General features: G+C 32.3%; 1 protein-coding gene across 6 annotated transcripts; it reads right to left on the reverse strand.

The window, feature by feature from the left end:
* Positions 1 to 3334: 3334 nt before the first annotated feature.
* On the reverse strand, positions 3335 to 23244 carry LOC127721353 (adhesive plaque matrix protein 2). 6 transcript variants are annotated; one of them, XM_052228102.1, is made up of 15 exons: positions 23128 to 23244; positions 20678 to 20729; positions 19384 to 19494; positions 17810 to 17917; positions 17294 to 17404; positions 16068 to 16178; positions 14702 to 14812; positions 13508 to 13618; positions 12397 to 12504; positions 11105 to 11215; positions 9068 to 9181; positions 7961 to 8083; positions 6324 to 6449; positions 5770 to 5892; positions 3335 to 3422 (listed from the first exon to the last, which is right to left on the reverse strand). In XM_052228102.1, exons 1-15 carry the CDS (start codon positions 23209 to 23211, stop codon positions 3394 to 3396), a joined length of 1533 nt encoding a protein of 510 aa, XP_052084062.1. In that variant the 5' UTR covers positions 23212 to 23244; the 3' UTR covers positions 3335 to 3393. The 6 variants fall into 6 exon arrangements, with proteins under 6 accessions (XP_052084062.1, XP_052084063.1, XP_052084064.1 ...); XM_052228103.1 differs by lacking the exon at positions 11105 to 11215; XM_052228104.1 differs by lacking the exon at positions 6324 to 6449.
* Between the last annotated feature and the right edge of the window lie 3562 nt (positions 23245 to 26806).

Here is a 26806-nt window from a genome sequence, read left to right on the forward strand (position 1 = left end):
TAGACCGTTGGTTTTCCCGTTTGAATGGTTTTACACTAGTAATTTTTGGGGCCCTTTATAGCTTGCTATTCGGTGTGAGCCAAGGTTCCGTGTTGAAGACCGTACTTTCACCTATAATTGTTTACTTTTATAAATTTTGACTTGGATGGAGAGTTGTCTCATTGGCACTCATACCACATCTTCTTATATCTATTAGCTCCTTTTTTACATCTTCTATGTCCATTTTAAATTCTGAATGAGTGACATACTGAGTTTGGCTCGCCGTCCTACATACATCGAATTCTTCCGTTATCACTTGTGCTATGCATTTTCATCGATATTTACCTGTCTGACATTACAGTTTTTTTCTACATTTTTCCTACAACACTCGTTCCATGAGACTATATCTATTGCATCTTGCAATGTAGCTGGTTTCTGTATGAGGACCTCAGTAGCTAGTGACTGGTCTGACAGACCCTTAAGAAAGTGTTTGGTTTTTTTTTTGTTTTTAAATGGTCCAACAACCTCAAGTCATTGACTTCTGTGTAGGCCTTACCTAAAATCCCCCAACAGGAGAAGAATGTTCCTTGATACTTCTTTGCGACCCCGTTTAATCAAGTGCAAATAGGTCCTTTAAGTCTCTGGTAAAATATAATTCAACATATCTGAAACATGGCGTCAAGTATTTCATTTTATGTTTTCGTGTAAGGACGCAGGAAGCTCATTAACATAAATGAGCTGCGTCGGATAGAAATCGACCTTATGCAAATGAATATCAATACATTCGTTAACTTATTTCGGGTTGAAATAATCTCTCTGCAAAGTCTGTATCTGTTTGAAAGTTGAGTTTAATATATGAACCCTATAAAACAAACCTAAATTCATCTTTTATTTCGTATTTGAATGTTCAAAAACCAATCAAAGTCTTTGAATGTACATGTAAACGAGTACTTGCATAAGTTCGATTTGTATCCGACGCAGCTCATATATTTTGGATTCATCTCTATTACAATTTAAAATGAGCTCCTGCATTTGTCTATCACTGTACCAAATGAACCTGTTACTCAATAACCTAAACTGTGTCCAGAAGGCCTTGAAATCCACCTTGCCTTTAAAGAAGGGGCTTTTTGGTTTTGGTTCTTTTCTTTGTAGTTGCTGTACATGCCTACTTACTCTTAAAGATAAAGATGTATAAGTGTTGTTATTACTTGGAAAAGTTACTTTCTGTGGGGTTAATCAAAATCAGTATAACAAAAATACCGAACTCCATTGCTATCAAGCAACGGAACAAGTGAAAAACAAGCTGGTTATTTTGTTCAGTTGAAGTCCTGTTCAAGTCTATGCTATTTTGACTGAAATCTTGTGTATTAGTGTTATTCTCCATTGTATTGGTATCACACACGTTTCCCCTTTTTAAACGAGTTATCAGTTCCTGATTTACCTTAATTTGTATACTTATTATGACACGCCCATCAATATCAGGCGTATTCTAGTATCGTGACACGCCTATTGATATTAGACTTATACTGGTATATAACACGCCCATTAATATAAAATGTATCCTTGCATGATGACACGCCAATCAATATAAGAAGTATACTGGTATTATTGCATGCCCATCACTATTAGAGGTATAATTGCATTATATATGTGCTGCGTTGGATAGAAATGGACTTATGCAAGCGCACGTATACGTACACATGTATAAGACTTTAAATGATTTTGGAACATTCAAATACAAAATAAAAGATGAATTTTGATCTGTTTTGTAGGGTTCTTATAACAACTCAATTTTCAAACAGTTACAGACTTTCCGTAGAGGTTTTTTTTCAACTTGAAATAGGTTAATAATTGCATTGGTATTCATTTGTATTTCTATCCGACGCAGCTCATATGATATGGCTATCAGTATTGGGAGTATGCTGCTGTGATAACACGCCCATCAATACAAGACGTTTACTGGTATTATGACACGCCCATCAATATTAGACGTTTACTAGTATTGTGACACACCTATTAATATTAGACGTATACTGGTATTATCACATCAATCAATATAAAAGATATGCTTGCATTATGACACGGCCATCAGTATTAGAAATTTATTTGCATTATGACACAGCCATCAATATTATTCGAATAGACAGAAATTTATTTGCATTATGACACAGCCATCAATATAAGATAATGTTGGAGTTTAATAAAATAAATTTGCAAAGTGTGTTTTATTAATGTATGACTGTTATATTTTTTCTGACTATGAACAAATAACATCAAAAATGTGGTTCACAATGAATAACCCGCGTAGCGCGTTATTTAAAAGTGTGCACCACATTTTTAGGTTACTTCGAATAGATAGAAAAATATTGCTTATGATTTAATTCTAAATTCAATTTTTAAGGAGTAAATCATGAAAAAAACGTTGATGACGTCGGGTCACATGACAAAATTATGTCTATGAGCTAATAGACAAAAAACTTTCAGCCTATCAGATGACGTGTTACATCCAAAATTAAATTATTTATTGAGAGACAGGTACACGATGTATAGAACGTGACAAATTCCTCAATTCGCCAGAAATATAAGAGGATCTGGATAGGGGTTCTTCATTTCTACATTAATTTTTTGGGCCATTTTTTCTGTTTATAAATTTTACCTAATTATTCTCTATTCTTCATACTTAAGCACCGCATTCTGTATTTTCGTATACCTATTTTTCTCTATTCTGTATTTGGTATACCTATTTTTCTCTATTCTTTATATATTTTGCTTTTTATTCAGAATTTATTGCCGATTATTCTCTATTCTGTAAACTCCATCCAGACCCTAATATAACAATTGTTGGCTCTGTGAGTGATGGCTTACTTCTTTAAACTGGATCCTGTCGGTGTTTTCATGATATCTCAATGCCAAATAGGGTTACAATTCATCGACTATTACAGGAATAGAAGACCTTATAGAATTATAGAATTGTTGGTCTAAAATGCTCTTAAATTTTGTACTTGATTTGGCCTTTTAAGTTTTTTGACTGGCGCATTAAGGATGATTTTTTTAGATGACACGGAGTCTGGCGTATACAATTATAAGACTGATATTTTAGATGCGTTTTTTAACACATATGCAGGACATTATGAAATGAAAATAACTTTTTTTTGTATTTCCGCTGATGTTTCAGAAATTATCTTAAGCTACATAGGGAATAAGGCCAAATCAAGAATTAATTAACAAGACCTATGACTATAAAAATCTTTAAAAAAGAGAGACGAAATGTATCAAAGGGACATTCAAATTTATAAGTCCAAAATAAACTGACAACGCAACGTTATTTGATCATAAGAAAGAAAGAAAACATATGTACATGAATATCAAATATCCTTTAATAATGAAAAACAATTTTAAAATTCTAGGTTTTACTTAATACTCTTCGTCGTCATAGGATGGTGCTGCAAAATAAAAATATTTCAATTATTATGAATATGGATAAATCATAACATTTTATATCAATATGGATAAATCATAGCACGTGCTATACATATGTATAAATCATAGCATGTTATATCAGTATGTATAAATCATAACATGTGATATCAATATGGATAAATCATAGCATGTGATAGCAATATGGATAAATCATATCATGTGATATCAGTATGTATAAATAATAGCATGCGATATCAGTATGGATAAATCATAACATGTGATATCAGTATGGATAAAACATAGCATGTGATATCAATATGGATAAATCATAGCATGTAATAACAATATGGATAAATCATAACATGTGATATCAGTATGGATAAATCATAACATGTGATATCAGTATGGATAAATCATAACATGTGATATCAGTATGGATAAATCATAACATGTGATATCAGTATGGATAAAGCATAACATGTGATACCAATATGGATAAATCATAGCATGTGATATCAATATAGATAAATCATTGAATTGATATCAATATGAATAAATCATAGCCTGTTTAAATGTTTGGAAATTTCATAGTCGTTTCTTATATGAGGGTTTGGAGAGGGTTTACAGAATAGAGAATACTTGACTAAAGATACAAAATAAAGGGTAAAAAAAAAGCATAGAGAAAAATGAAAAAAGAATTAAGAATAGAGAAAAATTGAGTGTTAAGATATAAAGAAATAGAGAATAATTGACCAAAACATACAAATAGTGAAACATGGGACAAAGGATTAAAGAATACAGAAATGAAGGTTCCCCCGACCAGACCCTCTTATATTGCCAAATATTTATATGTCAATATAGGTATAATCTTTTTACAAGTTGTTAAGACAAGCTATCTTGTTCTTATAAAATAATATCTTTTAGCATATGACTTTATATACTTGTTCTGGTCAACTGTGGTGATAAGTACTTTGTTGTCAGTTTATTTTCTACTTATGATTTTGAATGTCCCATTGGTATCTTTAGCCTCTCTTTTTTTTAGCTGAAGAAAGAGAAAAATTAAACACTTTAACTTCACTGAGGTTGAATGCTTTTTTTTTTTTTTAGAAAAACGGAAGGACATAATATGCTCTTCATTCTTTTTACTGTCTTGGTGTATGTTTTATTCATACAACTTCTATGTTCATGACCCCAAGGGTGACTGGGGAATAGAAGTATGGTCACAATTGGTCTTCCTCCGACCGGCAGTAAAACCCGTGCTAAGGTGGGGCGTCCGTTTGGCTGTGCGGGATGTACAAATTTGCAGCCACGTCCAGTCAGAATGGGGACGTTAAATCCGATGCCTCGTGTAAAGAAAGTGCCACGTTCTTTGCACGTTAAGAACCCTTGCAACAACTCTTTGAGGGGTCCGTAGGTGACCTGTTGCAAGGCTAAATTTCTGTCCCTATCCAATATACCCTCATTTCCCGTGGCAGTCTAAATTTCTCCGACCTTAATCCCGGAAGCCCCTATTACAGAACCTACCTATTGTATTTATTGTGAACTTGTTCTCGTCCTGAATATGCATGAAATATTTGCCACTGGACTTAAGCAACCAACAATCAATCAATCAATCTATGTTCATGTATATGTACTACTTTTTTTTTCTCTTTTGTCAGTGTGTCAACATTGATCGAATTGGTTATCAATCTACCAAAAAAAAATGTTACCTAGTCATACAATTCTTCACGCCAAGTCATCTCACATAGGATTTGGTATGCCAAATGTTGTTAGAATGTTTGTATTGTTTCTGTATAATTCGGAGATATATATTGCAGTTTTATGACAGCATTTGTCAGATATTTTGTTCAATATAGTTTGAAAAAAAAGTTGATATTACCCCGCACCTGTGTTCTTTGGTGCATATTTGTAACGTGAATTCCACTCAAACTGATATTTCCTGGTACGGTGACATATCTTCCTGTGGAATTTACCTTGTAAGTAAGTACGTTAAAATTCACGCTTAGCGTATCCGTATAGTACATGGTAGGGTTCATATTTCTACCGCACAATCATGTTCTTGGCTTGCATATACAATTAATTTGAAACTGATCTTTTAACAGCTACCCATCATCATTATCAATATTGAAGGCTTCTCTTTGATTGATACGTACGTGATTTAAGATCACACTACTTAATAAGTACATGTTCTAAGAGCACCATATTCGATACGTACATGATTTGAGAGCACCATATTCGATACGTACATGATTTGAGAGCACCATATTCGATACGTACATGATTTAAGAGTACCATATTCGATACTTACATGATTTAAGAGCACCATATTCGATACGTTCGTGATTTAAGAGCACAATATTTGATACGTACGTGATTTAAGAGCACAATATTTGCCACTGTATCCTTTAGTACATTTACACACATATCCGTTTCCTTTAACAGTACACCTTCCTCCATTTTTGCAAGGCCTTGAAGCACAAGGATTTGGTTTATCTACAAAAATGAAATTAATCATCATGTACAGTCATCTATTGAATGTTAAAAAACACATCAAAGATACCAGGATTATGAATTCGTACGCCAGACGCGCGTTTCGTATAAAAAGCGAAGTGCAAATCAAAAAAGTTAAAAGGCCAAGTATTTCATAAAATGTATGAAATGTTGTGCGATGTTATTTTTATGTTAAGATCTTTTAGATGACGATATGATAATTGAATTTGAGAATCTCAAAAGTATTATTGTTAAGTGGTTTTCGACAAGAAAAGAATATACATCGGTTAAAGTATGTTTGAAGTTGGAATAATTTGATTCAGGCTTTGACATTTCTTCATTTGCAGGAAAAACTGCGCAAAATCCGTCTCAATTTGAGATCCATGCATGATTGTTAGACATAAATATTGGAATTTTGTTATTTTAATACAAACATGATTTTATAGAACAATGTCTGCCACTGTATCCATAAGCGCATTTGCAGCTATAAGTTTTTCCATTCCAAATACACTTTCCTCTGTTTTTACATGGCTTTGAAACAACACAAGGGTTTGGTTTATCTTCAAAACAGAAACTTAAGATGGGAAGCACGTATTTGTTTTTCTTTTTTTTTTGTGTATCTGACAACAATAAGGTTATGTCTTTCAAGTTATAAATCTTGTAGAAAAAAACAGAGAAATATAAACCTTCGTGTAATTTCTTATTAAATAATCGGGGTTTTTTTGTGTAAAGAACGATATATTTGCTAAAATATGTTACCCAACATTATCCGCGTGTCTGAATTCAGCATTTATCAGGTCGTTAGTTTTCTCGTTTGATCTGTTTAAAATTTGTCATTTCGGGGCCTTTCATATCTTGCTATACGGCATGGAATTTGCTTTCTATCACCAAATAATAAGCAAACATTAAACTATAACTGATCCAATATCTTTTCTATGTCCCTTTCTGAATGTTGCTGATTGTATTTGTTAGTCCTTTATACCTTTTTGAATATTTGCAACTGGACAATTGTATTGGGAAGGATAAATGTTTTAATTGTATTATTACGTCTACCGTGCGAGACTCTCATGGGTAGTCAAGGTTGTGGACCACCGACGGGTAACAATAAACAAACAGAAATTATGTAAATTACCAATTAACTTTTTAATAATTTTCAATTGATAACTTTTGTTTCTATAATTGCAAATCCTTGCAAAAATAATAGTTTAAATATATTCAACATTGTTTTTTACACAATATATATGACAATAAATATGAAGAAAACCAATGCTTGCTATGCTTCTATCCACTTCTTCAAATAAGAAATTCTAGAACAAGCATAATTCAATCGGGTTTCAGTTATCAAACACACTATTTAAATTATCGTGACTGTTACTGTAGATTGACTACATTGTTGGTTTCACTCATTCATCCTCATAACCATGCTGGAGTTTTTTTTTGTCGTGAAACCAATCGTTTTTACGAAGTAAAAGATATCAAAGCAACTGTGTTAAACTAGATGAAAAGTCCGTAAGTTGAAACACCTTTGCTTAAAAAACAAACTATCTCAAAAATATTAAGTCTTTCGAAGAAATCAAAAAATTGCATCAGTAAAAATATACAGGTACTAATATTTAAATTTGGATTACTTTGCCTCAGTCCTTCCAAATTCTTGACAAAAGAGCTGCACCAAAACGTTTTATTTGTAATTCCCTGTATAACTTTCAGATATGATGGTCTGAATGGGCTTTATTTTTTTATTTTTTGGACCATGTATTCTATACAAAATCTATTTTGTCCATTATACTTTATTCTTTACATTTTACACTCGAGTATTCTCTTTCAAGCCTTTAGTTTTCTCAATTGTGTTTATCTTTTCGTCGTTTTTGGTTTTTACCATGGCATTGTCAGTCTGTTTTCGACTGATGATTTGAATATTCCTGGTATCTTTCGCCTTTCTTTAATATTTTCCCTATTTTTTTTTAATTCTTTATTTTTAGCCCATTATTTAGCGCTTTTTGTCTATTACTCTCCAGACCCCATCCAGACTCTCAGATATAGATGATTGAATTAAAATACATTTTTTACGTACATGCTTTATCAGTACAATGTCTGCCACGGTATCCATAAGCACATTTGCAGGTATAAGTTCTTCCATTATAAATACATTTTCCTCCGTTTTTGCATGGCTTAGAATTACATGGATTTGGTTTATCTTCAAAAAAGAATTTTCACATTAAAATGTGGTATATATCATATATTAATGTAAACCTAAATACTTGGAAAGATCAGAGAAGAATAAAACTAAAGCTTAATTAAACTTGCATTTCTTCCACCCGATAGTATTAAGGAACGACAAGTATGACTTTCATTTTACAATTGAACAAAATAATCAAGGAGACAGTTTACACCTTATCGCTACTTAGTGCAATCCGAAAAAAAAAAACAGTATTTTAGACAACTTCATGTTTGTGTCAAGTGTCGCACTAACAAAGGGCATAAGTATGAAAAATTGTAATCCCAATACATTGTTTAAACAGGACCCAAAATAGCTTCAACAGGTTTCTGACGTACTGAAAAAAGTTGTGTAATTTCAGAACTTATCTGGAGTGGAATAACTATTGATAATGTGTTCAAAATCTGGCATTTTAACATGAAGTATAATAATATCTAACCTTCACATGTAGAACCTGAGTTTCACCCGGAAAATTTACACTTATAACCATTTCCCTCGCATTACCAAATCAAAACCTAGCATTTCAACATAAAGTATAAAAATAACTTACCTTCGCAAAAAGTACCTAAGTATCCTACGACACATTTACATTTATAACCACCTCCTTCGTTTTAACCAATCAAAATCTGGCATTTAAACATTACGTATAATATTATCTGACCTTCACATGTGGGACCTGAGTATCACCCGACTAATTTACATTTAAAACCATCTCTTTGTATAAACCAATCAAAATCTAACATTTTAACATGAAGTATGATAATATATAACCTTCACATGTAGGACCTGAGTGTCCTCTGACACATTTACATTTATAACCACCTCCCTCGTATATACCAATCAAAATCTGGTATTTTAACAAGTTTAATAATATCTAACCTTCACATTTACATATATAATCATCTCCCTGGCATTAACCAGTCAAAATTTAACATTTTAACATAAAGTATAAAATTATCTAACCTTCACATGTGGGACCTGAGTATCCTCCGACACATTTACATTTAAAACCATCATCACTGTTGTCAGGGTAACACCTGCCTCTGTTCTGACATGGATTGGGTTTACATACATTTTCTAAAGAATGAAAACAATAACTTATAATTGTCATGCATCCGTAGCGCTTTTATGAAATTACCTTCAATAGGATCGCTCAAATCCGATCATTTGAAAGCCAGGGATGTATAAGAATCTTGAAATAATAGCCAAATCCATTTGCGGTTAACTTTGCCTGAGGGAGTTGAAACCTAAGTTTCTTAATGATTATTTAATTTATAAACAAACAATGTAAGAAAGCTTGTATGATATAAAATTGTTGAAATAAGTAACAAAATTAAACGCAAAATATGAATTAGCATAAATGGAATTAATATACAAAATTGTGAAAAGAACTTAAGAAAATCCTGAATGCATTTTGTTTGCCTGTAGAGGAATTTTCGTTTCAAAGATTGTTACTAAAATCGAACTTTTATTTCCCACATGGTCTCTCCCACTTTAGAATATAGGATCTGTTTACCCTTCTGGAGCACCTGAGATCACCCCCAGTTTTTGGTGGGGTTCGTGTTGCTTAGTCTTTAGTTTTCTATGTTGTGTTTTGTGTACTATTGTTTTGTCTGTTTGTCTTTTTCATTTTTAGCCATGGCGTTGTCAGTTTATTTTTCATTTATGAGTTTGAATGTTCCTCTGGTATCTTTCGCCCCTCTTTTAGACTGTTCTTGCTTGCAATTTCAAGGTTTTGTTTTCATATTGACATAGAAGTCAGATCATGTAAAGAGTTTCCCGTGAAATACATTTGGTTGACTGTATATGTTATGTCTTGCTGTATAACATCATGTAAAGGTAACATGTAACAACTGTTCCCGACATTATGCTCGTTGAAGGAATAACTAATTTTGTTTTCATTTTGCAATATGAACAAATTAGTTGAAGTATAGTCTGACAGATGTCAACCCATCATTTTCACACGTTTAGAGCATTTGTACATTTGTATTTGCTTACTCATTTATATTTAAGGGTCAGGGATGGGGTTTACAGAATAAAGAATAATTGCAAAAAGATATGATGAATAGAGAAAAATTAGCAAAAAAAAGGATAGAGAAAAATTAGCAAAAATATAGGGAATAACAGTGAAAAATAAAAGACAAAGTAATACAATAGTAATTATAGAAATGAACAATGTACAGAATATAGAAATCAAATCGTATAATAGCAGAAAAAAATATAATAAAATCAGAAAAAGCGTTAGTTTTAATGATTAAGAAAAATGCCGGAAAATGTAAAGAGTACAGAAATAAAGATCCCCTAATCAAGACTTTTATATTTACCATCAGGTGATTTTATCTTTATTTGAATGTAATTTTCTGCATTGATTATTACCCAATTATACTTTTTTAGATATTATGAACATATTTATCTGATTACCATCAAGTACCAATGAACTAATTTACCCTTGAAAGTAATATCATATAACTTTATCCTGGTATTGATACAGCTTCTGTTATTTAATTACGTGCCAGAAGAGTTGTCGATTTTAAATTCCACATAACTTTACCATAGCTTCACATACGACACCAATCTGATTAAAATACAGATTCTGTATCCAAGCTCTGCTTACAAGGATCTGAAAATACTCTGTAATACTTTTTGTTTTCATAAGCGGATCCAGAGGAATGTCTGGACCCCCGCCCCCTCCCCCCCCCCCCTTTTCAGTGGGAATTTTTTTTCCTAATGATACACATGTCTTTAACTGTCCTTTGCACTATACTATGGATTCAGTATTATTCGTTGAATTCCAATTTTCAATGATTTCGTGAATAAAGGTGTACCACAAATTTGAATGTTTAAAAAAGTAAACATTTCATTAAGGTCTTTACGCAGATTTTTGGCAAATCCTCGAAATTATATAACCACGAACCAACATTTGTTCCTCAATCCACGAAAATTGGTACCCATGAAAATAAATGAATCCACAGTATATATATCCGTTAACTGGTATCTTACCATCGCAAGTAGGACCAGAATATCCGCCTACACACTTACATCTGTAACCATCGCGTCCTTCGGGATAACAACGGCCTTTGTTCTGGCATGGGTTAGGTTTACATACATGTTCTGTTAAATCATAAATAAAGATTCTACCACTGCATCGAGTATGATACGATATTTCTCCACCCGAAACAGTTAAATTATCAAATTTTGAAAGCGAAGCTAGCTGGGCGTTTCAAATATTTAAGATTTAACTGTCGAGATTGGAGAAATGTCGTTTTACACGAGATCTGGTGGTAGAATCTTTTTTTTTTCAATGATTTTAGACGATAAGCAGCCAAAACTTAATTCTCCTTTTCCAATAATCTACACGAAGATGTGTAAAATATCAGGCATAGGCGTCTTTTTCGTGACGTCACATTAGGAAATTCAGAGAAAATTTGACGTCATAATTGAATTTTTAATGAAGAACTCAGTTCATATTAACCACACGTTGATTAAACAAAAGAGATGTCAGAAAAAGGTTAATTCGGCTACGAATTAGAAAAAAAAACTTATTCTGAAAATTGATCTGTTATCTTAAACGCATTGTAAGGACTACAATAGCCAAAGGTACAACCAGATTATTCATAACATTATTTCATTCGATAGGATTTTTTTTCAAATGACTGCTAGGTACAGTAATATACAAAATAGAGAAATCAAATAAACAATAGAGTTAACATTATCTTCAAAATAGTGTAGCTTATCAAAGACTTTAAAGAGTTTTTAACACATCAAAACATAGATGATAAACTTGTCACCATATTAAATAACGAGTTTTTTTAATGGGTTTCAGCAAATTTATGAAAAACTAAAACCTAACAGTTATTGGATATTTATTACTCACTTGTATATAGTTTTGAGTGTATCGAATTACAAATGACTATCATTAAACAGAAATCCTTGTGTATCGTCGTCAGTGCACACAAGAAATCATTGATATGATGATGAGTGGCAAATCGTTTCTGTGATAAGTGTTTTTTTTTCAAATATATATGCATAGCGATTTTGGGGTTCATGCAATTGATTTTCCTAGTTGTAAATTTTAACCGATATTACAATTTGTGTATTTCACTTTTCACATTTCACCCATGTGTATGCTAGCATATTCAGATTCATTTAACTTTTAAATGCCTTTTTCGAAAAAATAAATTATCATTGACTTTAACGTGGGACAAAATCGTTCGAACCTGGTTGAGAAGTAATTTATTTTACATTTTTATTTACATATACCGGACATGATTATACATTAATTGTTATCTAACCTCCACAAGTTGGGCCCGAATATCCACCTTTACAGTTACATTTGTAACCATTGCCTCTTGGGATACATTTTCCTCTGTTCTCACATGGATTGGGTTTACAAACATGTACTAGTATAAAATGAGAAAAGAATGCAAATGTTAACAAAAGTTTTATAATCAATTGCAATTTTTTTTTATTTAAATAAGAAAAAGTGTTTGAATGTGTAGTAGAAAAAACAAAGGATATGTAGTATCCATCCATGACGAATCACTATGGACAAGGAGAACTATGATTCCTTAGCCAGGTATGTCTTAAGCTCTTAGCCGTTTGTTTTACGTTTTGAGTAGTTCGAATTTTATTTTGGAATCTTTTTAAAAGATATATTACATGGATAAAATTGAGAATGAAAATGGGGAATGTGTCAAAGAGACAACAACCCGACCATAGAGCAGACAACAGCCGAAGGCCACCAATGGGTCTTCAATGCAGCGAGAAACTCCCGCACCCGGAGGCATCCTTCAGCTGCCCCCTAAACAAATATGTATACTAGTATACATACCAATCTGATTAAAATACAGATCCTGTGATTAAGCTTTGCTGACAAGGATTTGACAACGATCCGTTTTACTTTTTGTTCTGGTAATTATTAGCTCAGCCAATTAAATCTAAAGCTTTAAAGTTTTTGAAGGTGTGTAATAGTCCGACAAAACCAGAGGATCCCGAGAGGTCTTAAAAACAGAAAATAGAATGGAGCGATTTCAGATTCGTGTTAGCAAAGCTTGAAAACGTGATCTGTATTTTGATCAGATTGGGATACATACACGTCAGGTAAAGCAAAAGTCTCGTTGTTGATATTGTTCTGAAGCTTGAACTATCTTTTATCCATTCTTTTTTTTTGTTTACTAAATTGTTTCAACAAAAGGGAAGATTATGCCTCCTTAATACCCTCATTTGCTAGTGACAGTTCAAGTTTCCCCGACCTTCATGCAGAAATGGATACATTTACAAATTTGAATCCATACAACTTCATTATAATGAATCAAAAAGCTTACGGTTGATATAAGTAAATATTCTAACGTATCCTACCAGATGTAAATGCGAAGATGTATATTACACTATATAAAACCTTACCATTACATGTAGGACCTGAGTATCCTCCAGTACATTTACATTTGTAACCACCGCTGCCGTCAGAGGAGCATTTTCCATTGTTTCTACATGGATTAGGGGCGCACACATATTCTATTAATGAGAAATAAAACTTATATATCATTGAAATTTCATAAGATTAGATGCAACATCATACATTTAGTTTTGTGGTTGTGATGCATGTATAGCAGGAGACGCTCATCCTGTCAACGCGGTCGGTCTTGTTCCTTTAGGAATGGATGCTTTATAAAGTGTTATGTTCTTAAAAATATTGCAACTTGTTGGCTGATGGTAGTATCGGGGACAGAAAGTCCACTTGCAGAATAGCTGACATAATAGCATTAAACCCCGGGGATGATTTCAAAGGTCGAATTACCAGTTCTTTTTTAAATAACTTTTCATAAGTTACGATCTAGCCAAAAAGTTTCGAAAGCCAGATGTTTTGTTTTAGTCAAGCATGTTCAATTATTACAACTCCTCCTTTGAACGAGAATGCAAATAGGGAAAATAACTTACGGGTTAAAATTGGTAAGGGTGCGAACACTTCAAATCATTAATGCGTTTTCAAAAAAGCAGTTTCGTCAATTAGGCAGTTATGTGAAATAGAATTTAAATATTCATGTCAATATATTTATGAACAAAGTTGACATAACGTGTCACTGATTTTTAAGAGAGGCGAAAGATACCAAAGCGACATTCAAACTCATAAGTCGAAAAAAAACTGATACCACCATGGCTAAAAAAGAAAAACACCAACAGACAAACAGTTCACAAAACACAGCATAGTAAACTAAAGACTGAGCAACACGAACCCACTAAACATCTTGAGTGATCTTAGGTGCTCCGGAAGGGTAAGCAGACATTGCTCCACATGTGGCACCCGTCATATTGCTAATGTTAGTACAAACCCGGTGATAAGTCTAATTCGGTAGGTCACAATCTGTGAAAAGGGGACGGGATTGTAGTTACGACAATTGGAACATATGTGTTGTCATCTGTGAAACAGATATTCCATAACGGTCAACCAACTTGTGATGGCGTCCGTTAAATTTACAAAGGGATGATTTCATTTTTACAACTTGAAACTCTTGGTTTGATAGCTTACTTGTGAGCAGCAACTCTCTATCAAGATTGTCAGTTGTCCCATATTATGCGATATAACCCCCTTAAACTTACTCTCACATTCTGGACCAAAATAACCAGGACGACAATCGCATGTGTAGTCTCCAAATTTGTCAGCTGAACATTTCCCTCCATTGCTACAAGGGTTAGGGATACAAGCGTTTTCTGTAAAAAGAGCAAAATACTTTTAAAAAGAGTACCAGATTAAGTAATGCGACTTCAAAAAATGCTGCATACAAAAATTTTTTCTAATCAGTCGAAATTTAAAAAACATAAAAGCATTGCAAACATTTCTGAAATAATAGCACTAATGTTTAAAAAATGACGTCATTTGCTTTCTTCCCGGTCTTTATGACCAAAAGGCTCTCTTTAACTTCAAATTCTGATAATTGAGTAATGGGGCATGAGACCGACGATATATAATTACAATCCAAACGACATCTTTTTTTGGACAAAGTTGAGTGTGCCATTCATTGTTTTTGAGAGCGGTTTAATGATTTGTTATATCGATTGAAGATAAATGATGATAAATGATGATCCTGTCATGATGACTATTTACATGGTTACAGTATGACTTCGATAATAGTTTATTTTTATGTTTGAGTTTTGTTGATATTCGGATATCCTATTTTTAAAATAATTTAGAAATCAATAAAATAGTTGACAAAACATTCATTTCTATGATCATGAATACACTTCGAGTACTCGTAAACCATTAGTTATTCGTTCAGCACGTAATAGCAGCGCAAATAATGAGGTAGTGGTATGACTAAATACTAGAATGACTTTAGAATGAAATTATAAATTCTTCTACATGAAAGGCCGTGCGCCTCATAGAAAGACAACTAGTAGACAATAGTACAACCACATCTCAGCTTAAGGTCTCCATTCGTTTCCCAGATTGGCTTACGGAGCATTCACTAAAGTCCATTCAAGTTGGACTGATTAATATTCAAGTGTTGAGCAGGGCCTACTGGATTATTTGCCCCTCTGGTTAATTTTAATGTGATCTAAAGAATACTTGAATATTTTCTATGCTAAACGTTGGCTACGATTAGTGCATTTTATTGGACATTTACACTAATAATCCTTCAAAGAATATGTCACCAGTAATATATACGGCTCTATTAATCATGATTTAATTCATCTTTTCTGGCTCATGTATGAGTCAGGAATACGAGAGGTTTTTTTTTCATATACTCTTATTTTTAGTGTTTATCTATATTTGATAACGATCCAAGATATTACTTTTTTCATACTACAATGTCATATGGGTAAGTCTCAATCAATCAAATTTGATAAAGCTATCAATATTTACATACAATGGGTTCAAAATGAATGCTATTCTTACTTGGATTAACGGATAACTTGGTTTGTTCATCAATGTTACGTACATCTATAATATAGGTCAATGTCCTACCTTGACATGTAGGTCCTGAGTATCCTCCGACACATTTACATTTATATCCTGTCTTGCCATCGGGATAACATCTTCCTTTGTTCTTGCATGGATTAGGTTTACAAACGTGTACTAATGATAAGAAATGAAAACTGTAGAATTCATCATATCAAATATATTTTACGGAGTAGCAGTTATGGTTTCAGGTGTAGATTTTTCAATAACTAGAAATGTGAAGGTCATTTGTTTTTATTCTATCATAGAAAAATATCTCTCGTGTATAAAGTCTTTATAAATGCTAGGCAATTGTTACATGAATAAAGGGGAATATTGTCTCGAGTAGATTTTCATATCATATTGTGAATGAAATATATATTCTACCTAGAATAATATTGTAAACCAACTAATTTTCGCGAGCAATTTATTTTTGGGACTTACGCGAGTAGAAACATAACGTGAATCTAAATTTTCGTGAATATTAGAAGATTGCGAAATAGGCTTGAAAGAACTTAACGCGAAAAAAAAGTATGCGCAAAAATAAGTTGGTTTACAGTAAGCATCAATATTCATAAAAAAAAAATATGAAATAACGAAAATACCGCACTCCAAGGAAAATTCAAATCGGAATGTCACTTATGAAATAACAAAATCCGAAGTTCAAACAATTAAAAAACATCAAACGAATGAAAAAACAACTGTCATATTCCTGACTTGGTACATGCATTTCCTTATGTAGAAAATGGTGGATTAAACCTGAAAGATATAGCGAAGCTTGAATTACTGTTTTAAACATATTGTTGTCACTGGTGACGTCGTTGTTCTTAATCTTTATTTACACTAATGCAATATGATATATTATTGCACGCTAACATTTTGCTTTGTTTTGCATTGCATACGTAGTTGTTATAGAATAATAACTGTTTGAGCAGCACTGTGGAGTCTAATGTAAACGGATCGCATCTTGTGAACCAAAGTTTAAGTCTGGTATCTTTGCCTCTGAAAATATGTCACTGTTGTTGGACGTTTTGTTTCGGGGGTATATCCAACCCAGTAGTCAGTATTGGTTACTCCTATAACATATGTTGACAAGATATATCCTGTGATAAGGCGTCGCTCAAAAGTGGATTGGAAATATCCAATCCTAAGACTTCACCAAATTTATAAATCATCGGTCATGCAAATGTATTGACCCTGACATTTGAATGAATGTGAAATTTTTAAATATTGATAAAAAATAAATGTCTCACCTTCACATCTAGGACCTGAGTATCCTCCACCACATTTACATTTATATCCTGTCTTTCCCCAGGGAACGCATTTTCCTCTGTTCTTACAAGGATTAGGGCTACATACATTTTCTAGAAATAGAAAAAAAAAATGAAGAACTAAGCGTAGCAAATGGATTTAATTTCATGTAAAATGTTTCCATATTTTGAAGTCATTTAAAGAAAGTGAGGCAAAGTTGGCATTACATGGTTTTCTTTTTTTGTTGTCTTAAATACATAAATTTGATTTCCTAGAATTTTGTTTCTGAGTCGCATTTGATGAAAGTACACAGCATTAGGACTATTGAAATAAATCACGCCCAATGACCGTGTATTTAAAATAAAGCACGCCCACTTACCATGTATAAACTATACACGATTTCCGCGTGTACGCCTTTTAAACAATGATATTCAAAGAAAATTATAGGAAGTAACTATGTGAAATTGTACAGTAAATCTGCGTTCGTTTCAATTAAATTAACGCATATCAATACTTACTTTCGCAAAGTCTACCAAAATTTCCAAGTCTACATATACATTTAAAAGTTTTACCAACAGGTACACATTTACTTTTATTTTTACAAGGGTTTGGTTTACAGGCGTTTTCTAAAAAATAAATGATGTTTAAAATATAATACAAAAAATCATGAATAAACAAGATATTACATTACATACATGTTTCATAAGAATCCGATGTCTATTGTATGATTCAGAAAAATCCTTACTGAAGATAAGCTGACATAAATAGAGAGGCATTCCAAAATTAGATTTTATTAACAAATTACAACATGTGCTTCCCTTGACAATGTCACAACAATGCATAGAAAAACAAGAGAGAAAAAAACACTGACCAAGGCACGTTTTGTATGAAGGGCTTCCACACTTCATACAAAATGTTATTCAGTCAAGGCGTTTATACATCAATAAAATTGCAAATATAGCATTAAATCCTGTACTGAACATACATTAAACGATAATAATAATCAAAATCTCTCTACAAGGCCAATTGCTGCGAAAGGTTGGTTGGTTTTTTTTTTTAAATCAAATAGAAAAGAGCAGGTTTGGATAGCGTTTTTTTCATATTTTACACAGTCATGACAGTTGTGTTGTTATACTTTGTTCAAAACGTTTCGGAATTTTGGGTCATCAGCATGCTCAATGCTCGTCAACTTCGAACTTTATTTGACTTTTTAACTTTTTTTATTCGAGCGTCACTGATGAGTCTTTTTTAGACGAAAAGCGCGTCTGGCGCACAAAATTTGATCCTGATATCTGTGATGAGTTTATTCAAATGGAAAACATGCAAGTTTACTTGATTTCCTTGTTCATGGCTATCAAATTCGTTTTTTTTCCTACCGTTTTCACCCAAAATGATCATGTTATGCAGTAAATAGTTACTTTGAAGAATGATCCGACCCTGTTCATTTTTGCAATCCCCCCACTCTTCCCAACGTGTGGAACAAATGAGTTGCTGTCAAACAATATATACTTCAATAGGCAAAATGGTTAATTACTTTAACAAACTGTTGGCTCTAAATGATCCAAATATAATCTCAGTCAGCAAACGTTTCATTTAAGTCTTTATTTTCTATTGTATGTAAAGTACTACATCCAAAGCGTTATTTTATGTCAGAGAAGGACTACTTTTACATATATTCTAAAAGCCTGTTTGTTTAATTGGTGGTTTGACACCTTCATCTGTGGTTAAAGCCTCTTGGTATTAGTTATACATGAAATAGCTTAATTCATAAGTCTTTCTCTCCAGGACAATGTTTGTTTTTCCTTGAATGCTTGTCCGGATATTTTCCCTTTTTTTTTAACTTTAGATACAAAGTGTTCCTGGTGGAATTTCTAGCAGCGCGTCTTCTCACCATCCTTAATATTTTAAATAAATATAGGGAAGATCAGTCTGCATTATAAACTCAAAATGATATATATAACATACTTTGAATACAATTGTATCGGATTCCGTAATATCAACCCCTGCAGACACATTCGTAGGTGGAAAATTTTAAATCAACATAAAACAGATCAGTCTTCATTCTAAACTCAAAGAGATATATATAACATACTCAGATTACAATTGTATCCATAATATCCACCTCTGCAGATACATTTGTAGGAGCTACCATTGGGTTTACATTGTCCATTGTATTTACATGGCTTCTTTAAACAGGGGTTTACTGAAATAAAATATATGTTATATGTATAGTAAAACCTGTTTTAAGAAACCACTTAAGGGAGAGCAAAAGAGTGGTCTCATAAGAGAGTTGTATTTCAATAGAGATTCAATCTCAAAAACATGCACTATAGAGGTGCCTGAAATTAATGGTATTATAACACAAGTTTGTTTTATTAACAAGTGGCATCTTTACCAAGTTTGACTGTACTAGTTACTTTGGTTAACATTCTCCAATGTATTTACATGGCTTCTTTAAACCCCTAAAATGAAAAATATATTTTATGTACTTGTTACAATGATTTACATTCCCAATTGTATTTACATGGCGTCTTTAAACAGGGGTTTTCTGAAATAGAATATATGTTATATGTACTTGTAACATTGGTTTACATTGCCCATTGTATTTACTTTGCATCCTTAAACAGGGGTTTACTGAAATAAAATATATGTAATATGTACTTGTTCCCTTTTTGCATCACAGCTGTTGTTATTATTAACACATAAGTTTTTATTTTAGAAACGGAAAACTACATTTTTTAATCAATATTACAAGATGTTGTTGATCTAAACTTGTGTTATCTTGAGAGAAACAAACTTCCGGGAATGTCTCTTTAACTAAATATACCTGTATCACGCATTGTTAATCATCAAATCTCAACCAAATGGTTAAGTGAGAAAAAAACTTAACTGGGACTTCCTGTTTTCTAGTATAAAATATAAAAGATATAGATACAGTAGGCAGACTTTTCACCAATTAATTGTCAATCTGTGAATTCGTTTATCAAAAGCGAGACGGCATTTTAAATTACATTGGTCCGAGTAATAAACGAGACAAGCTCGCATTTAGTTATCTATGTAATGACATTCTTCTATCTAATAAAAAAAACACCACAGATTGACAATAAATTGATGAAAAATCGACCTACTGCTCCTTTCTATATTGTTGATATTTGATACCAGAAAAGCTCAACAGGAAGTTCCAGTAAAGTGTTTTTTCTCGCTTAACCGTTTGGTTGATATTTGATGGTTTACCAATCGTGTGTATACCTTTATTGAAGTAAAGATATATATGATTATATTTTTACACGGACGAATGAATGTAAGTCTGCTGTACTTCCAATAGTCATGGTTATTTCTGTTACCCATTTTATGTATATTGCATTTAGTTTATAACTGGTATTTACCTGGTCTATATTTCGGTGGTGACGGCTTGTACGCTGTATCTGGTTTGTAGTCCTGTAAAAGAATATTAAATAAACTTATCATAGATACCAGGATTGAAATTTTGTACGGCAGACGATCTTTCCGTCTACAAAACACTCATCAGTGACGCTCAAACCAACAAAGTTTAAAAGCCAAATAAAGTACGAAGTTGAAGAGCATTGAAGACCCAAATTAAAAAAAGTAAATCATTTAAACAGAAATACAACTTCTAAATATATATCAATAACAATACTTATGAAAACAATTAATGAGTTTTATGTTATATGTCCCTGAGGTTTATGCTTTAAACGACATCCTGAAAATTTTATTTGAAAGAGAGATCATTTATTTGTCTTAGAATATATTTACATTTATTTTGTCTGATAAATTGCAGTTTTGTTTTTTTTTTTCCAGTTTTGTTTGTAACTAGTTAATGTACTTCACTTATTGCCTTGTGTCATTTTACAATGCATCTTGGTCTAATTAGTATATGAAACATCTTTTTAATTGATGGAAATACAAATCTCGCAACAAAAAATGCAACAATTTTTTAAATCAAAACAACAACATTGTAGATTTTTAATTTAAGTAAAAAAAAAAATAATCCTAGTTTCATATGTGGCAGCTATTTTTACATCCTGTTTTCTTTGTTTTGAAAGAGCACAGATATTTATCTCCTGAACGATTTGACCAGTTATTTAAAAAAAGGAAATATACACTATCTTAGTATATATTGCTTGTTATAAATATTACTAATGCTAGCTCATATTAATATTATATTATCCAAATGGAAATTTCAAATTCAGGTGTACTGCACCTTGCGAACAAATGTAAGTTGTCGCGACTCTGCAGTTGAATGAGAAACAGATCTTACCTTATTTTACGGAATTTTACTACAGACAGTTGTATTTGTTTTATAAATAATTGATGATTTTGATAGAATTTTAAAGGAATTCATAAATTTAAGCAATCAAATAGGGTATTTTTTTACATCCGCCATTACATTTATAGACACCGGGTTTTCAAAAATCAGCACCAAGCTCATTCAGGATGTTTAAATAAATTCATTAGGAATTTAAGTGGGTATCCAACACTTTGACTAAAATAGATTTGGCTCGTTTAATTTTCATAAAATTTGACAAAATGTTGACAAATAAATAAAATTTCAAGAAATTTAAACCACACAATTTACAAGATTAACTTCATTGGATATATAACAGTTTAACAAACACTAGATTTGATCATTGAGAAGACTGATTTCTATTTAGTAATAGTATTGATTAAAAAGTTCAGCTGATTTTTAAAGAGTTAACTGTGTTCTTGTATGTTGCATATTACGGAAGTACACAAACAGGTTGAGGAACAAAAATCTTAAAAGTCACTTGAACGGTTGTAGCAACCATGTTATAAGATATGCATTTTAAGCTAATAAGATACACAGAATATATTTACGCTCTTAATGATTTTTGCTGGTCTTGTTTTTTTTTTTTACCTTGTTTCAGATAATAGAATTCCTCTGTTTTTATTCATGTAGTGCCATTTAAAAATTTTCCCGCTAAATCTTGCTTTTCTTGTCATAATCTTATTACATATAATTTAAAAAGCAATTTTTGTGTAAATCTGATGAAATCCTTGTTATTTTTTTATAGTTTTTGAAAGAAAAAAGGTGCCAAGGTAAAATATATGAGAATTCTAAAAATTCATTTCCCAAATTTTAAATGGGTTTAATATATCTCGAAAGCATGGACACGGGCCTTTCCCTTTTTTTAAATTTATTTTTGCTTTTTTAATTCCGTTATTCATATAGTTATTATCAATTTATATTAATTTTAACGGTTCTGCACCAGATGTGCATTTCGACAATAAATGTCTTTTCAATGCTACTCGAGGCAATATATAAAAGTATTTTAAAAAGCTTGTTATTTCAAAACCGAGCAGCCAACATCCCGAACGTTACTGGAACGGTTATCAAAGACATGTAGTTAATAAGCTATTAAGATACATATGATTATAACTCTCTTAAAAAGCATGAAACTTTCTTTTACAAGAAACTCATTACTGCATTAAAAGACTTGCATTCCATTATATAGATCTACTACCTTAAATACAGCTGTAATGAACAACTTCTTTTCGAATAAAATCCCTTATAAATAAAAGCACTTGTCTTCATAAATTATAAAAATAAGGATATAATCGTGATATGATTGCCAATGAGACAACCTTCCTTTCGCCCATGAAGTTAAATTGTTCATACATTCATATTCATCGTCGTCATATTGAGTCGGTGCAGTTCCAATGCAAAGCTGTACAACCCTTAAAGTCACTGGTACTTTTTTATCAAACATTTTCATAAATATGAAATAAAATTCCTTATTTATAATAGTATTTGTCTAAATAAATTCGCCCACTGAGTTAAATTGTTCATACATACATCCTCGTCATCGTCATATCGAGGCGGTGCAGTTCCAAGGCAAAGTTGGGTACAACCAAGCAAAAGTAAGAAAGAAAACAACATGATGCTTCTGTGACCGTCTGTTTAATGCAGTTCAACAACTGTATATTTTTTCTTATATAGTATACCCCTTAAAGCATCACTTGATTAGCCATAACATAAAAAAAGCTGAAATTAAACATTCCTTTAACGGATTAATTTAATTGATGCATAAACAAACATTACTACTTTTATATAATAAGGTTGTTCATTTTCATTATTGGTTTATTTTCTCTATGTTTAACATCATCAAGTAATGTATGTAAACATCTAATGTATCGGTGGAGGTTTTATAATCTTAGGATTACACATACAATTGCTAGTGGGGCAAAATTAACAATAGAAGAAACATCGAGGATGGTGTCAGCTTGTCATCATATTTCCATTCGGGAAATGAAAAAGACCTCCAACTTTTCTGTTGTAAGCAAAACTACAAATTATTTACACCCGCAACTATCGAATCAACAGCAAAAGGTAAATGAACTATTTTATGAGGATCTGGGTGGGGACCTTCATTTTTATATTCTTTACTTTTTAAGCCTTTTTTCTCTAATCTTTATTTTTTTGTCCATTATTCTAAAGTCTACATTTTTTTGTTTAGCCGCTTATTATCGTCTATTCTTTATTTGCTTTACCTTTTGTTCTCTATTCTTTATTTTATGGTCCTTTGTTCTCTATTTTCACCCCATCCTGATCCTCGCGTATGTTTAAGTAGTAATTGTGATCCTAGTTCAAGGCTATGACTTTCGGTGACTTTCACTTTTTATTCATTTTTATAGATCAAGAACAAGCATACTGTAAATTCAGACATTTTTAATATATGCGAATAATGTGAATACTTGAGTATCGCAATAATAAGAATTCGCATTCTGATATCAAATACATATATCTGTATGTAGCTTTTCTTAAAATCGCAATAATTAAACTCACATTTTTGTTAATTCTTAAAAAATCGCAATAATAAATGCACGCAATAATTTCTGATATAACAGTATTTAGAAAAAAATTAGATATGTTTTAAATAGCATGCATCCGAAGCGCTTTTCTGGATTTACCTTCATCAGGAACACCCAAAGCCGAATATTTGAAAGCAAAGGATGTAAAAAGAAGTTAAAGAGCTATATAATAAAAAAAGGACCTAAAAATAATACCAAATCCATATGCACCTAAGGACAACTTTGCCTTTGTTTCTTAATAATTTCTAAATTTATAATCGGGCAATTTTAGAAAGATTTGTTATAAATCATGTCAATACTGAAGTACTGACTACTGAGCTGATGATATTCTCGGGGACTGATAATCCACCAGCAACACTATATAAAATGCATGCGTCCGAAGAGCTTTTCTGGGTTGACCTTCATCCATCAGGAATGCTCAATATCTGACCAAAATAGACCTAAGAATAATAGCAAAATTCATCTAAGGCAAACTTAATTAGTTTCTTATTAATTTTTAAATTTATAATCGGACAATTTTAAAAAAGTTTGTTATAAATTCTGTTAGTACCGCAGTACTGACAACTGATCTGATAGTCCTCGGGCAACTTCTTCAATATATACGTGCTTTAAAACCCGCATTCCCTAACATGAAATTTAATAACTCGAAATCGATATTCATCTTCTTAATTCAGCAGTTTTCACAATTATGTGAGAAGAGGCAATGCCTCAGCAGTCATATAACTACACGGAAGTTCTTAAGAATGAAATTATAAATTTGGTTTTGCACACCAAGCAATTCCATTATGCAATGCCCCTTTTGGACGTACATGTAATACCATCTTACAGTGACGTAAATCGGGTAAAAATGCTAATTTGATCGTAAAAATATTAATGTTTTCGTCGTAAAGTTTTGTTGGTTTGGACGTCCATCCGATTTTGAAACGAAATTACGTCTTCCGTGGACACACGCATATACAAGTTCACATTTTGTTGGTTACCTGCTGAGATCACAACTTCCAAACTTCGTTTTTGATGCATTAATTTTTCGAGAACTTCGTTATACAACTACTGTTTTACACATTCGAATCTTAATTTTTTGGGGAGTTTTGAGTCAACACATCCACAGTTTGATTTTTTTCACCCAAACAAAAATTGGTAACGGGAATAACTTCTTTTCTCTTATAAGATAGCAGTGACAGTATTAAAGGTAGGTGGTTAGTTTAATACAAGAGGTGAACTCTTTTCTTTTAAAGATTGAACCATTAAGCTATGTTCTTTGCAATTGGCACTACCAAACTCTCTCGAAGAACATTGAAACAACTTATACTTAAAGATTATTTTAACATAATTTGTTGAAATGTAATAATTAAAATAATAATTGAAATCACCATGTGCATCGGAGAATTCAGCAACAACACCAAAGTCTGTTAAAGTTTAAATAAATCAATTGTAACAAGAACGCAAAGTAACTGTAGATACATCGTATTTTGTAAAAAAAATCAAACAAAAGGTTCTCTGAAACTGACTTTATCAAGATGCTTGATTTCTTTATTGACAACATATGTTTTACTTTCGGAGAACGTGTTTTTCAACAATCAGTAATCCCATGGGAACCAACTGTACTGCTCTTTTTGTCAACTTGTTCCTTTATTCATATGAGACTGACTCGTACATGAGTTTTTGAGGAAGAAAAAAACTATCATTATCCTTTCACTTCATGTTCCGATGTATCGATAATGTCCTTTCATTAAATAATTCAAAGTTTGATGACTATGTTGAACGCATCGATCACATCGAACTTGAAATAAAGAATACAACAGATACAGTAAAGTCTGCTTCATATCTTGACTTACATCTAGAAATTGATGACATCGAAGGTCGGTTGAGAACAAAACTATACGACAAAAAAAAAAAATGATTTCAGCGTCATAGTTGTGAACTTTAAATTTTTATGTAGCAATATTCCACCAGCGCCTGCATATGGAGTATATATCTCTTAGTTGATACGATATTCCAGAGCTTTCACTTCCTATCTTGATAGAGGGTCGCTACTTTCAAGCAAGATATTGAACCAAGTGTTCCAATTGGTGAAGTTAACTTCATCCCTTCAAACAGTTTACGGACGCCATCACGAGTTGGTTGACCTTTATGGAAATCTGTTTCACAGATGACGACGAAAATGTTCCAATTATCGTAACCACAACCCCGTCCTCTTTTCTTCGAATATGACCAACCGAATTAGACTAATCATCAGGTTTGTACTTACATGAGCAACACGACGGGTACCACATGTAGAGCAGTATCTACTTACCCTTCCCGAGCACATCCCTTGTTTTTGGTGGGGTTCGTTTTGCTTTCTATGTTGTGATATGTGTATGGTTGTTTGTCTTTCCTTCATTTTTCCGGGGTTTTTTTTGCCATGGCATCGTCAGTTTGTTTTCGACTTATGAGATTGAATATTCCTTTGGTATCTTTCGCCTCTTTTTTTTTTTTTTGTTACGTCCGTAATTAATTGGTAATACTAAGCTGACCTTGTTCTGGTAATTAATCATACACGTAACAAAAATGTCTCGTTATTGTTACGCTTTCAACGTAATCGTTACCAGTGCCTAAATGGAAAAGGACACAGTAGTGCGATTTCTTAATGTTTGTTTACCGGTAAGTACATTACCTTTATTTCT

The sequence above is a fragment of the Mytilus californianus genome, unplaced genomic scaffold, assembly GCF_021869535.1.
Source record: "Mytilus californianus isolate M0D057914Y unplaced genomic scaffold, xbMytCali1.0.p SCAF_12, whole genome shotgun sequence".
Taxonomy (NCBI): Eukaryota; Metazoa; Mollusca; class Bivalvia; order Mytilida; family Mytilidae; genus Mytilus; species Mytilus californianus.